Here is a 13832-nt window from a genome sequence, read left to right as displayed (position 1 = left end):
TTATTATATAAAGTAGTTGTAGGTAGTAAGCAGTAAGAATTCCTCATAGGAATTCCTCATTACCTTGTGCCAAGCATGGTACTTTATAGACATTTTCTCTCAGTATTAATAACACCACAGACTCCTTGCCACAACTCAGTGTAATCAAATAGTCAAAATAACATTGCCTCTTTTCTTAGAAATTATATTGGATGACTTTATTATTGTAAGATAAAAAAGAGCTTGTCATTGGAATTAGCCTAATGTAATAATACTATGTATCAGACATCATGAAAGATGTATCTTTTCAGGGAGGTGTCATCATCCCTGTTTTATAGATGACAGGGTGAAACTAGGAGGGGTGTGTGTGTGTGGGGGCGGGGGGGGTGGGCAGAGGGTGCTGTTTTTTGCACCTATCAAAATCTTAAAACTTTGTTGGGACTGTGTATTTTGCATAGTGTGAGGAGTTGGAATACTTAGAACATTCTGTGATATTTTTTTCCACATTAATATGTAAGAGTAATTCTTTTAAATTTGCATTTTATTTTAAAAATACCTAGTAGTGAATATTTATGATTATCTTTTCCTTTCCTCATCTTTCTGTTTTTGAAGATTACCAAATGATCTCATCCTAATATCTTTATTATATATAGCTCTTGTTTATTAGTCTTACCTATTTAATAAGAATATACTTAATAAAGTAGGATATAATCAGATATTTAATAAGTTGTGTTCATTGATTTTCTTTGTGGGGGTGACAGAAAATGTATGTAGTAGAACATTGCTTGTTTTCAAGGATTTCACAGTCCACTTTTATAAAGTGCTAGGCTAAATGGTGTTAAAGTTGCAGACATTATTCAAAAATGGGCATCTGGATATTGGGAAATGCTTCTTGAAGGGTTGGTCTTGAAGTTTGGGTAGGATTTTGATAGGTGGAGAGTAACAGAATAAACATGGTTATAAAAACACTGCAAGGAAGGCCAGGATAAACATAAGTTTGGAAAGTCATTTAATGATATGACATACATATAGAAGATATTTGTAGGAGCTTGTGCTTCCTAAAAAATGTTTGTAAATTGACCTGAAATGGTAAGTTATTTAATTGCCAATAATGATTTTAGTAGAAACAGATAAGTTATATTGATGTCTTTCCCTATAGTGGTTCAATGCACAGAGAAAGACGCAAATTTTTAAGATCTGCACTGAAAGAATTGGCTACTGTCCTCTCTGATCAACCTGGCTTGCTAGGTCCAAAGGTAATTGATTTAATTCTTATTTCAACTACAGGTGTACCGTATTAAAATGAAAAAAATTCGGGGCGCTTGGGTGGCTCAGTCGGTTAAGCGGCCGACTTCGGCTCAGGTCATGATCTCGCGGTCCGTGAGTTCGAGCCCCGTGTCGGGCTCTGTGCTGACAGCTCAGAGCCTGGAGACTGTTTGAGATTCTGTGTCTCCCTCTCTCTGACCCTCCCCCGTTCATGCTCTGTCTCTCTCTGTCTCAAAAATAAATAAACGTTAAAAAAAAATTATAAATAAAATGAAAAAAATTCTATGAAATTTTACTAAAATTTGAATTCTTATTTAACTGTAGGTGTGCCAATTAAAATTTTTAAAAAATTCTCTATGGAAAACTACTAAAATTTATATTTAACTGAGAATGAATTTGCTTACTTGACATTCATACATCACACCTTCCTGCATTTTTCTCACTTCATGTTTGAATGTGTACTCCCCTTGATACCTGTCTCTAGGTTTTCTTCTGTGTTCTCGTTTTTGTCTTTGAACTTCATATTATCAGTTCTTGCCAGTGGCTCTCACTTAGACAAAGATTATGAATAGGTTTTGTTAATAATCTTGGCATGAGAATAAGCAAATGTTCTTTTTTTTTTTTTTTTTTTTAATTAGGCACTTTTTGTTTTTATGGCATTATCCTTTGCCCGTGATGAAATTATCTGGCTACTTCGTCATGCAGATAACATGCCAAAGAAGAGTGCAGATGACTTTATAGATAAGTAAGTTAGCAACATTTAAAGAGTTATTTTTTGAATGTTTTGATGTATGGGATGTGGAATTTGGGGACATTGAAGTTAAATTATTTTGAAAACCTTTTTTAGAGCTTTTCACATTTCATAATAAAGGGATATTTGTAATACACCATTAGATGATATGAATTAAAATGCAGAGTCAGTGTTAGCTTAATATTAGGGCTTGTAATGTTTCCTAAACCTAGATGGTCATAAAGTTCTTATTTTCTTGCTATAACCAGTCATATTTTCTTTGGAATTCATTTTTTAAAATGATTCACTACACAAAAATTTAAATAAGAACCTTAATGAACCAAGTGTGTTATTTGAAATATCTTTATCATTTTAGTACACAGTCCTTCAACAGGAATTAGATAAATGAAACAGAAATAAGAGCTTACAGAAAAATCTTAATTCTTCTAATCCTCTACTCCTCTTCCGTTTGTGATTTTTTTTAATGATGTAATTTATGAGATACTCTAATTTTATTTTCATTTTGGGTTTTCCTTTATCAACTTTTTAGTCATCGCTGTTTTTTAATTTTTGCTTTGCATCATGGAAATGTCTTTAGGAAGGAATTGACATAAAATTATATTTAATAATGCTTTTTCTAAGAAAAAAACTCTTGTAGTAATATCAGATACATTTTATATTTTCCTTAATGATGAATTTATTTTTTGAAATACTTTTCTTGGATTTTTTAAAAAGGCACATTGCTGAATTAATATTTTACATGGAAGAGCTTAGAGCACATGTAAGGAAATATGGACCTGTAATGCAGAGGTATTATGTGCAGTACCTCTCTGGCTTTGATGCTGTTGTTCTCAATGAACTTGTGCAGGTAGGAACTGTCTCATGTTACTCTCCCTGTTGTTCCTTCCTTCCCTCCTTTCTAGTAACTGATTTGTTTGCTCAGTATAATCTAGTGCCAAGTGATAGATACAAATGTAAACAAGTCATTGTCGTATCTTGTTAAGGGGGATCATCACCTAGAGGGGAGAAAACATTTAGTTGTAGTCAAGTGTTGTAGCATAGTGTTATGCTTAAGTGTGTACAAAGCTCAGACTGAGCACAATTCAGGGAATTATTCTTTACCTGGCGGGTGGAGGTTGGTATACAGTGACCAAATTATCGAGGGCCTTTCAGTAGAGGAGGTTAGTCATAAATCTGATTTATTACTTAGATTACTGTGGCTCAGTATGGATGATGGATTGCTGGGGGCCAAGGGAGGAAACAGAGAGATTAGAAGAGAGCTGATGAGAGCCTGAACTTGGACATTGGCTCTGGCAATAAAGAAGAGATGATGGAGACTTTATAATTGATAACCAAGTATTAGATAAAACACAGAAGATAAATCTTTTAGCATAGTATATTAGAAATGACCAGACTTTTAAAACAAAATTCATCTAGATGTCCTAATAAGATTAAATGTGCTGATTTTATTTTCAATTTGAATTTTCTTCTATTGATTTTTAGTCTTTTTTTTTTTTGCTTTCCATAATTTAGTCTTTTTCATCTTAATATAGATTTATTTTTATTCCAAATAAGCTAACTGTAAGGAAAATTGGTTTTTTTTACTTCATTTATAAAATCAAGATGTCTAAAAAAGTTCTGTAAGCTAATATACAGTATAAAGGAAGAACAACACAAATTCTCTTTGTATTAAGATTATTCTAGGGGTGCCTGAGTGGCTCAGTCAGTTAAGCATCTGAGACTCTTTACTTCGGCTCAGGTCATGATCTCGTATTCATGAGTTGGAGCCCCACATAGGACTCTGTGCTGACGGAGTGGAGCCTGCTTGGAATTCTGTCTCCTTCCCTCTCTCTCAAAATAAATAAAAATAAACTTTAAAAAAAAAAAAAAGAAGACTATTCTAAGAGCTATTGGTTTTCCAGAGAAATAACCATACTTTGAAATCCTGATTTTTCTTTTTCAAATCTACCTAAAAAATGTAAATGAGAAAAGAAAATGTCTTTCATGGCATTGTTTACCTTGAATTAAATACTCCTTCTAGGTTACTATCCTGAATTGGTGTATTTTTTCCTTTATCCGCTAGGTGGAGCTCAGATGCTTCCTGTTTACAATGTCCATTAAAAAAGGTCTAGAAAAGCTGATTTTATCTCTAGAATGTTATTGCTTTGCTGTACTTCTATTTTAATAGTTACTACTTAACAGATAAGCCAGAGGCTTTTGTGCTATCAGAATGTAAACCAGTCTCCTGGTTTCATGTCAGTTTTAAACTTGCTGTGGCTGGTTGGATATTTTATTAATTTTATAGGTTTATGTTACAGCATTAAAAATTTTAAGTCATTCCGTATCTTTTGGTGTCTTTTTCATCAACTGTATTTTAACAACACTAGGGAGATTAATGTCTTTTTTTCCTAGAATTATAGTACTATAATAGCAGTAATACTAATATTAATAATTGTCAGATTTATTGATATTTTATTACATCTATACAACAATCCTCTGAGGATAGGTATGGTTATCATTATTTGTTGAAGAAAATAGACTTTGTGTAACTTGCTCCGTATCACACAGTTCATAAGTAGTAGAGCCCGTATTTGAATTTAGGCTTTAATTACAATGCATGAGCTTTTTATACCCTCTTCTGTTGTGAAGTACCTGCATAGTGTTTCTAACCATTTGGTAGGATTTAAATTTAGAACTAAGATTAACCTGTTAATATAGTTGATGAAATAGCTGTCAAATTTGTTTTTTGTGGTAAAATATACATTTTCTGCGTTCACTATTTTTAAGTGTACAGTTCAGTGAAATTATGTATGTTCACATTGTGCAAGTTTTGAAAATTATGCTGTTAGTGAGCTAAGCATTCCCTTATTAAAAAATGTATTATTTATTATCAACTTCAGATGTACTTTATATGCTATTCATTTTTTTAGCTGGCTTGAAAGGGATGTTTTTGGTCCTAATCTTACTGAAGTATAATACACACAAAGTCACCTATTTTCAGTGTACAGTTTGAATTTTAGCAACTGTCTGTTTTCGTTCACATTACAGCCACTACAGTCAAGACATAGAAAGTTTCCAACACTTAAAAGTTTTCTTGTGTACCTTTTTCTTGTGTACTGATGCTCTAAATCCCCACCAACCATTCATCTCCTTTTGGTCACTTTTGCCTTTTTTTAACAAAAAATTTTGTATAAATGGAATCATATACTATATAATCTTTGTTTTTTATTTCTTTCAGTTAGTATGTTTTTGAGATTCATCCATGTTAATGTATGTATCAACATTTCATTCCTGTTTAAGGCTGAAAAATATTCCTTAGTATGGATATACCATCTTGTGTATCCACCCACCAGTTAGTGGACCTATGAATTGTTTCCCCTGTTAGATGTTCTTAACATTATTTTTTGTTTCTTCTTTTAGAATCTTTCTGTTTGCCCTGAAGATGAATCAATCATCATGTCCTCTTTTGTTAACACTATGACTTCCCTGAGTGTAAAACAAGGTAAGTCTTTTAAATAAAAGCATATTTTCTTCTAATTAGGTTTTCAAATTTGATTTTCAAGGAGAGGATTTCACAGTTAATTTTTATAGACTCACTTACTTTTGGACATATTTAATCTGTTCTCTTTTGTCTTAGCTTTGTTCTCTGTGAAACAAAAGTTTCCAAAATGGGTGTGTGACATTTATAAAAATAATGAGAATTATAGCTTGAAATATTTTATTATTCAGCAGGTGAAAAAAGGCATTTTGTAATTAAAAAAAAACAACAACAACAAAGAAACATAATGAAGTATATATGTGGTCCAAGCATCACCTGTGACAATAGTATGTACCGTTGATAAAACATTTTAAAAATTGCCAGGCACTTATATTATCCTATTTAATCCACATCAATTTTAAAAAGTTCTTTATGCTTTTATTTGGTAGGTTTGGAAACTTAAGATTTGAGAGTTAACCTCTCCATTATTTAACATGATTTTCCCAAGCTCTAACAGGTATTAAGTGCTACTATAGGAATTTTAAGTTCCGGTCTGTCAATCCCAAAAGTTAATGTCATATACTAGATTGCTTCTTCATTATTTGAAAACTTCATTCCAACAGATTGGTGTTATATTTTAGTTTTGTAACCTTTTAAGTAAAGGGTATCCAAATCCTTGAAAATTTGAGTAATAAATACATTTTAGTTTAATCAATATCACACTTAAGTAGTGAAACTGTTGTAAAGTTGGTTGGTGATAATTTGGTTTGTAAAGAGTTATTTTGAAGAACTTCACTATGCTGTCCAAAGCTTTTGTTTACAGAATTCCTCAAGCTCTAGTCTAGCGTCTTCAAAATTGACATGCAAGCACACTTAGAAACAGTTTAGGAGAGAAGTCTGTACTTAACATAACTTCTCTTAGCATAACTCCCTCCTTCTATCAACATTTTTATAGGATTTGAGAATTACTGCCTTGTCTTAGCTATTAAATTATTTTTGTTTTTTTTTTTAAGTGTATAGTTTAATAGGGTTAACTGTATTCACATAATTGCTCAACCAATCTCCAGAACGTTTTCATCTTGAAAACTGAATCTCCATAGCTATTAAATATCAACTTCTCAATTTCCCTCGCCCCTGGTATCCGCCATTCTACTTTCTGTTTCTATGAGTTTGATTACTCTAGGTACCTCATAAGTGGAATCATGCAGTATTTTTCTTTTTGTCACTGACTTATTTCACAACATATGTCCTCAAGATTCAGCCACACTATAGCATGTGTCAGAATTTCCTTCCTTTTCAAGGCTGAATAATGTACCACATTTTGTTCATCTATTGCACTGTTGGTGGACATTTGGGTTGCTTCTGCCTTTTAGCTATTATGAATAATGCTGCTATTGTGAATAATGCTGAACATGGGTTTACAACGATCTCTTTAGGACCCTGCTTTTAATTCTTTTGTGTATATGGCCATAGTTGAATTATCTTGATCTTAAATTTAAAACTGTGATTATATATTTGTTGAAACATTAATTTGCTTTGTAATCTTTTTTCTACTGTTGTAGTTGAAGATGGGGAAGTATTTGATTTCAGAGGAATGAGATTAGATTGGTTTAGGTTACAGGTAAGAATAACTTAATTTTCATTGGCTTTCTGTTTGGATATTGACTATTTTAGCTAATATGGAAACATTACTTAGAAAAAAGTTCATTGTTGTATACCTGTTGAAAAAAGTAACCATAGCCTTGTATAACTGACCATAGTCTTTACCTCAGAAGAAACAGTTTTTTTATTAAGATGTAATTGACATAGAACATTATACTAGTTTCAGGTTTGCAACATCATTACATTAGTACTTATTGCAAAATGGTCGCCATAATGTATCTAATTAACATCATCACTACACATAGTTAGAAATTTGTTTTCTTATGGTGAGAACTTTTTTTTTAATTTAATTTTTTATTTTATAAAATTTACATCCAAATTAGTTAGCATATAGTGAAACAATGATTTTAGGAGTAGATTCCTCAGTGCCCCTTACCCATTTAGCCCATCCCCCTCCCACAACCCCTCCAGTAACCCTCAGTTTGTTCTTCATATTTGCGAGTCTCTTCTGTTTTGTCCCCCTCCCTATTTTTATATTATTTTTGTTTCCCTTCCTTTATGTTCATCTGTTCTGTCTCTTAAAGTCCTCATATGAGTGAAGTCATATGATTTTTGTCTTTCTCTGACTAATTTCACTTAGCATAACACCCTCCAGTTCCATCCACATAGTGGCAAATGGCAAGATTTCATTCTGTTTGATTGCTGAGTAATAAATACTCCATTGTGTGTGTGTGTGTGTGTGTGTATACATACACCACATTTTCTTTATCCATTCATCCATCAATGGACATTTGGGCTCTTTCCATATTTTGGCTATTGTTGATGGTGCTGCTATAAACATGGGGTTGCATGTGTCCCTTCGAAACAGCACATCTGTATCATGTGGATAAATGCCTAGTAGTGTAATTGCTGGGTCATAGGGTAGTTCTATTTTTAGTTTTGTCAGGAACCTCCATACTGTTTTCCAGAGTGGCTGCACCAGCTTGCATTCCCTACAACAATGCAAAAGAGATCCTCTTTCTCCGTATCCTCGCCAACATCTGTTGTTGCCTGAGTTGTTAATGTTAGCCATTCTGACAGGTGTGAGGTGGTATCTCATTGTGGTTTTGATTTGTATTTCCCTAATGATGAGTGATGCTGAGCATTTTTTCATGTGTCAGTTGGCCATCTGGATGTCTTCTTTGGAGAAACATCTATTCATGTCTTTTGCCCATTTCTTCACTGGATGATTTGTTTTTTGGGTGTTGAGTTTGATAAGTTCTTTATAGATTTTGTATACTAACCCTTTATCTGATACGTCATTTGCAAATATCTTCTCCCATTCTGTCAGTTGCCTTTTAGTTTTGCTGATTGTTTCCTTCGCTGTGCAGAAGCTTTTCATTTTGATGAGGTCCCAGTCTTTCATTTTTGCTTTTGTTTCCCTTGCCTCCAGAGACGTGTTGAGTAAAAAGTTACTGCAGCCAAGATCCAAGAGGTTTTTGCCTGCTTTCTCCTCGAGGATTTTGATGGCTTCCTGTCTTACATTTAGGTCTTTCATCCATTTTGAGTTTATTTTTGTGTATGGTGTAAGAAAGTGGTCCAGGTTCATTCTTCTGCATGTTGCTGTCCAGTTTTCCTAGCACCACTTGGTGAAGAGACTGTCTTTATTCCATTGGATATTCTTTCCTGCTTTGTTAAAGATTAGTTGGCCATACGTTTGTGGGTCCATTTCTGGGTTCTCTGTTCTGTTCCATTGATCTGAGTGTCTGTTCTTGTGCCAAGATGAGAACTTTTAAGATGTATTTTATTAGCAACTTTTAAATATGCAATACAGTATTGCTGATACAGTCATCATCCTGTACATGACATCTCCAGGACTTACTTGTTTTATAACTGGAAGTTTGTACCTTTTGGTTACTTTCACCCATATTCCCCAACTCCAGCTCCCCATCTCTGGCAGCCAGCAGTCCATTGTCTACATCTATGAGTTCAGTTTTAAGGGGTTATTTTGTTGTTGTTATTTTTTCAAATTCCATATATAAGTGAGTTCATTGGGTCTTTGCCTTTCTCTGGCTTACGCCACTTAGCACATTGCCTTTGGGGTCCGTGCATGTTGTTGCAAGTGGCAAGATTTACCCCATTTTTTTGGCTGACTGATATTCTTATATACACACACACACACACACACACACACACACACGCACACATTTTTTTTTCACCACAATTTATCTATTTATCCATCAGTTGCCACTTAGGCTATTTCCATGTCTTGGCTGTTGCAGGTAGTGCTGCAGTGAACAAGCGTTTGTAGATATCTTTTTGAGTTAGTGTTTTCATTTCCTTCAGATAAATACCTAGAAATGGAATTAATTGGATCCTATGGTAGTTCGTTATATTTCTAATTTTTTGAGGAATTTCCATACTGTTTTCCAGAGTGACCGCACCCATTTACATTCTCACCAAGAGTGCATGCAGGTTCCCGCTTTTTCCACATTTTTGCCTTGTTACCTCTTGTGTTTTTGATAATAACTTTTCTAACAGGTGTGAGGTGATATCTCATTGTGGTTTTTATTTGCATTTCCCTGATGAGTAATGAGGTTTCAGCACCTCTTCATGTGCTTGTTAACTATCTGGATTTCTTCTTTGGAAAAGAATAACAAGCAGCCAGCTCACAGGCCATAGTTTACCATCCCCTGATGTAGTGCCAAAAGCTGTATTTCTGAAATGCAGAAATAAAAGGTATTAGACTTTAAAACTTTTCATTTAATATATAACTCACTTAAATAGTTTTTAAGGGCTTTAAAACTCAAGCTTAAAATCTTTGTATATACTGTAAATTTAATGATGGCATTTAATTGCCCCTTAAATACTTCCAGTAATTATGTGGAAACTGTGGCTCAATTTTTTTAATAACTGCATATCTTAAAAATACGTATATTTTAAAGTAATACTAATGTGTTCTCATTATAAAATGTCAGAAAACCCAGAGGTAAAGTAGTAGAAAATGAAACTTTGTACTTTTCCCAGTGTTATGCCCTAGAAATACTAACTTTTAATAAGTGGTTTATATCTTTTTAGGTGTTCAAACAGTAAATGGGATTATACTATATATACATATGGTTCAGCACCACAGATTAATTTTTCATTTAATTAAAAAATGAAAATATAAGCAATATATGTTTGTGGAAGAAATTTTTAGATCAACTCAGTCTGGCGAAGGACTCCAAGACATAATTTTCTGGCAGTCTTCTTTATTTCCTGTGGTACTTTGGCTCTTAGGTTCTTTCCTTTCAACCTCAAAATACATAGGCACTTTTCTTGCTCTTGTTCTTTGTTCTATGATCACATATTTTTAGAAATGATTTTATAAATGAGACCACAGGTATTAAGTAACCTGCCTGAGATTGCAGAGTTAGGTAATGGTAGATCCGGAAAGAAGACTTGAAATAGCACCATTGCAAATATTAAATGTGCATATATAATACGTTGTTTTCTTCCTATTAAAAATGAAGTTTAGAGATTAACATTTCTTTGTTTTAATTAAAGTTGTGAAAAGTACAGAAGTAGAGCATATGAGGTAAAAATAGAAGTGAAAATTGCTTTGCTAAAGGATATACACATTTAAAATTTTGAAAGTCACTCATTGTCAAAAAATTGAACTATTTAGTATTAAGTTTCTTGCTGTCAGTTTGTGAGAGTACCTAAACCAACATTTGGGTTCAGAAAATCTTAAGAGATTTAGGTACATTTCAAATGTACTCGTTATTAAATACTTTCAGGATTATTAAGCTTACTCATCTGAAGGATTCACTTGAGAATTTAGCTTGGTTTGGTCATATGGCAGAGTATAAAGCATTTGTTGTAAGCATTAAGAATGTAGAATTGATACATCCCTGTGTGATTTTTTTTTTTTTTTAATTTTTATGAGATAATTATAAGAATATCACCTGCTGGGGCACCTGGGTGACTCAGTTGGTTAAGCGTCCAACTTCGGCTCAGGTCATGATCTCATGGTTTGTGGGTTCAAGCTCTGTGTCAGGCTCTGTGCTGACAGCTCAGAACATGGAGCCTGCTTCGGATTCTGTGTCTCCCTCTCTCTCTGCCCCTCTCATGCTCATGCTCTCTGTCTCACAATAATAAATAAACGTTAAGGAAAATTAAAAAAAAAAAAAAAAAGAATACCACCTGCTGTTTGATTCTTTCGCGCGTTGTAGTCTTGATTTTATCAGTTTGCTAGGGCTGCCGTAACGGAGTCCCAAAGTTGGGTGGCTTAAACAACAGGAATTTATTGTTTTATAGTTTTGGAGGCTAGAAATCCAAAATTAAGGTGTTAGCTGGATTGACTCTGACAGCAGTGAGGGAAAATCTGTTTCATTCTTTTTCCCCAGCTTCTGGTGACTTGCTAGCAATCTTTGATGTTTCTTGGCTTGTAGATGAGTCACTCTAATGGCATTTGCTCTGTCTCTTTTCATATAATCTGTGCATATTTCTGGGTCCAAATTTTTCCTTTCTACAAGGACACCAGTCATATTGGATTATGACCCACTCTAATGACCTCATTTTTAAAAACTTGATTATCTCTGTGAAGACCCTATTTCCAAATCAGGTCACCTTCTGAGGTACTGGGGACTATGACTTCAATATATCTATTTTGTGGACACAATTCAGCCCATAGTGTTTCTCATAATCATGACTAGGACATGCAGTCATTTTCTACTGTATAACTCTTAAGTTTTAGGGACAGTAGGTAGGGCAGAGCATACCAAGGAAGGAAACTGGTATATACAACTTAGCCAGCGAAGCTTCTCCATGGAAAGAGGGCAAAAGTGCAAGTTGGGAGGCAGTGGCCAGAATCCAGAAGTCTTGCATAGACAATGAAGAACAGGTTAACAGCAAAGGTTCCACTCCTTCATACTCGACCATACGATACAGGAGATAAAATATTGAGCAGTATTATATAATCTGTAGAGGAGTACAGATCCTCTTTTGATGATGTTATTAATCTGGCTGTGGAGACAGGCATAACAGATACGGAAAAATTAAATAGCAGTTGAAAATCTAAAAGATTAACTTAAAAGAAGCCGCCGATAGGGTATGATTATTATTATTAAGTACAGTTTTCTTAAAAGGGAGAAAGCTTTTTCCAAGTGGGAATTGGTAGTAATGACTTTATAGAGAAAGCATCATTTTGTCCAGACATTGAAAGATGGGTAGAAATTGAATAGGACAATAGTTTACACAGGAAAAGGGCAACCAGTGAGGAAAGGGCAAGTAAAGAGACTTCTTAGTGTTAAGTATTACTACAAGAAGGAACAGATCTTCACAAGAGATTGAATGATCTGACTGATCAATGATCAGGTGGAAGGATAAGGGTTAACTATAAGCATATGACCAGAGAGAGGTGTAGCATTCTGTAGATATCAGTAATTCTTTTTTTTTTTTTTTTAATGTTTATTTTTGAGAGACAGAGCATGAGTGGGGGCAGGGCAGAGAGAGGGAGACACAGAATCTGAAGCAGGTGCGGGGGCTCGAACTCATGGGCTGCGAGATCATGACCTGAGCCGAAGTCAGACCTTGACCAACTGAGCTACCCAGGCGCCCCAATATCAGTAATTCTTGAGTAGAGCAGGGCCTGAAGGATAAGCAGTTGGGAGAATTTTATAGTTTTATGCCTTCACTGGAGTCCTATGCAATTTTGATTCTAAGGTCATTGGTCTCTTACAGGTCATTTTGATTTCTCTTTTTTTCTAATCTTTAAAGAAGAGTACTTTCTCTCTCCATGTATTCTTTGTCATTTTTTTCCTGTTTCCTAAGGCATCTTGTTCCCCTGTGTATTCAGTAGTCTCTTAAAGCATCTTCAGTTATTTTCTCATTTGTCTTCTTCCCTCTGTCTTCAAATTTACTTGGGTTGTTCATATCTTACACTTTTATTTAAGCCTTTTTTTTTTAATAACCTCCTTTCGTTGTTGGCAAGTATTTCATTTTTTTTTAATATATGACATTTATTGTCAAATTGGTTCCATACAACACCCAGTGCTCATCCCAAAAGATGCCCTCTTCAATACCCATCACCGACCCTCCTCTCCCTCCTACCCCCCCCCCCCATCAACCCTCAGTTTGTTCTCAGTCCTTAAGAGTCTCTTATGCTTTGGCTCTCTCCCACTCTAACCTCTTTTTTTTTTTTTTCCTTCCCCTCCCACCATGGGTTTCTGTTAAGTTTCTCAGGATCCACATAAGAGTGAAAACATATGGTATCTGTCTTTCTCTGTATGGCTTATTTCACTTAGCGTCACACTCTCCAGTTCTAGCCACGTTGCTACAAAGGGCCATATTTCATTCTTTCTCATTGCCACGTAGTACTCCATTGTGTATATAAACCACAGTTTCTTTATCCATTCATCAGTTGATGGACATTTAGGCTCTTTCCACAATTTGGCTATTGTTGAGAGTGCTGCTATAAACATTGGGGTACAAGTGCCCCTATGCATCAGTACTCCTGTATCCCTTGTTGGCAAGTATTTCAAATGAGTCTTTTTTTTAAATTTTTTTTTTCAAATGTCTTTTAAATTATCATTTTGTCACCATCCATTTCCTCTGAAATTATTTTCACAGTGATGCTTTAGTTCAGAATTTTTAAATGAGTGTCAATTAATGGAAGTCTTTAGTGACCTCATGGCCACAACAGTGGCTCCTCTTTTTACTCTAAAGCTGATTAAAGGTAATTAAACTTCATTTAAACTTAGTTTATAATAAATATCTGAGTATACTTTGCCATCAGAATATTGCTCTTATTATTCT

General features: G+C 34.3%; 1 protein-coding gene across 2 annotated transcripts in view; it reads left to right on the top strand.

Moving 5' to 3' along the window:
* Positions 1 to 13832, top strand: part of NCKAP1 (NCK associated protein 1) — a 108018-nt gene that overhangs the window by 51404 nt on the left and 42782 nt on the right. For both annotated transcript variants that reach the window (XM_027055203.2, XM_027055194.2), the window contains 5 exons: positions 1139 to 1235; positions 1884 to 1990; positions 2711 to 2843; positions 5396 to 5477; positions 7016 to 7074. In XM_027055203.2, the coding sequence (XP_026911004.1) occupies positions 1139 to 1235; positions 1884 to 1990; positions 2711 to 2843; positions 5396 to 5477; positions 7016 to 7074 (478 nt within the window). The remainder of the gene's footprint in view (positions 1 to 1138; positions 1236 to 1883; positions 1991 to 2710; positions 2844 to 5395; positions 5478 to 7015; positions 7075 to 13832) is intronic.

The sequence above is a fragment of the Acinonyx jubatus genome, chromosome C1 (assembly GCF_027475565.1).
Source record: "Acinonyx jubatus isolate Ajub_Pintada_27869175 chromosome C1, VMU_Ajub_asm_v1.0, whole genome shotgun sequence".
Classification (NCBI taxonomy): Eukaryota; Metazoa; Chordata; class Mammalia; order Carnivora; family Felidae; genus Acinonyx; species Acinonyx jubatus.
Note: the sequence above shows the minus strand (reverse complement) of the source record. Positions and strands in the feature narration are given on the sequence as shown.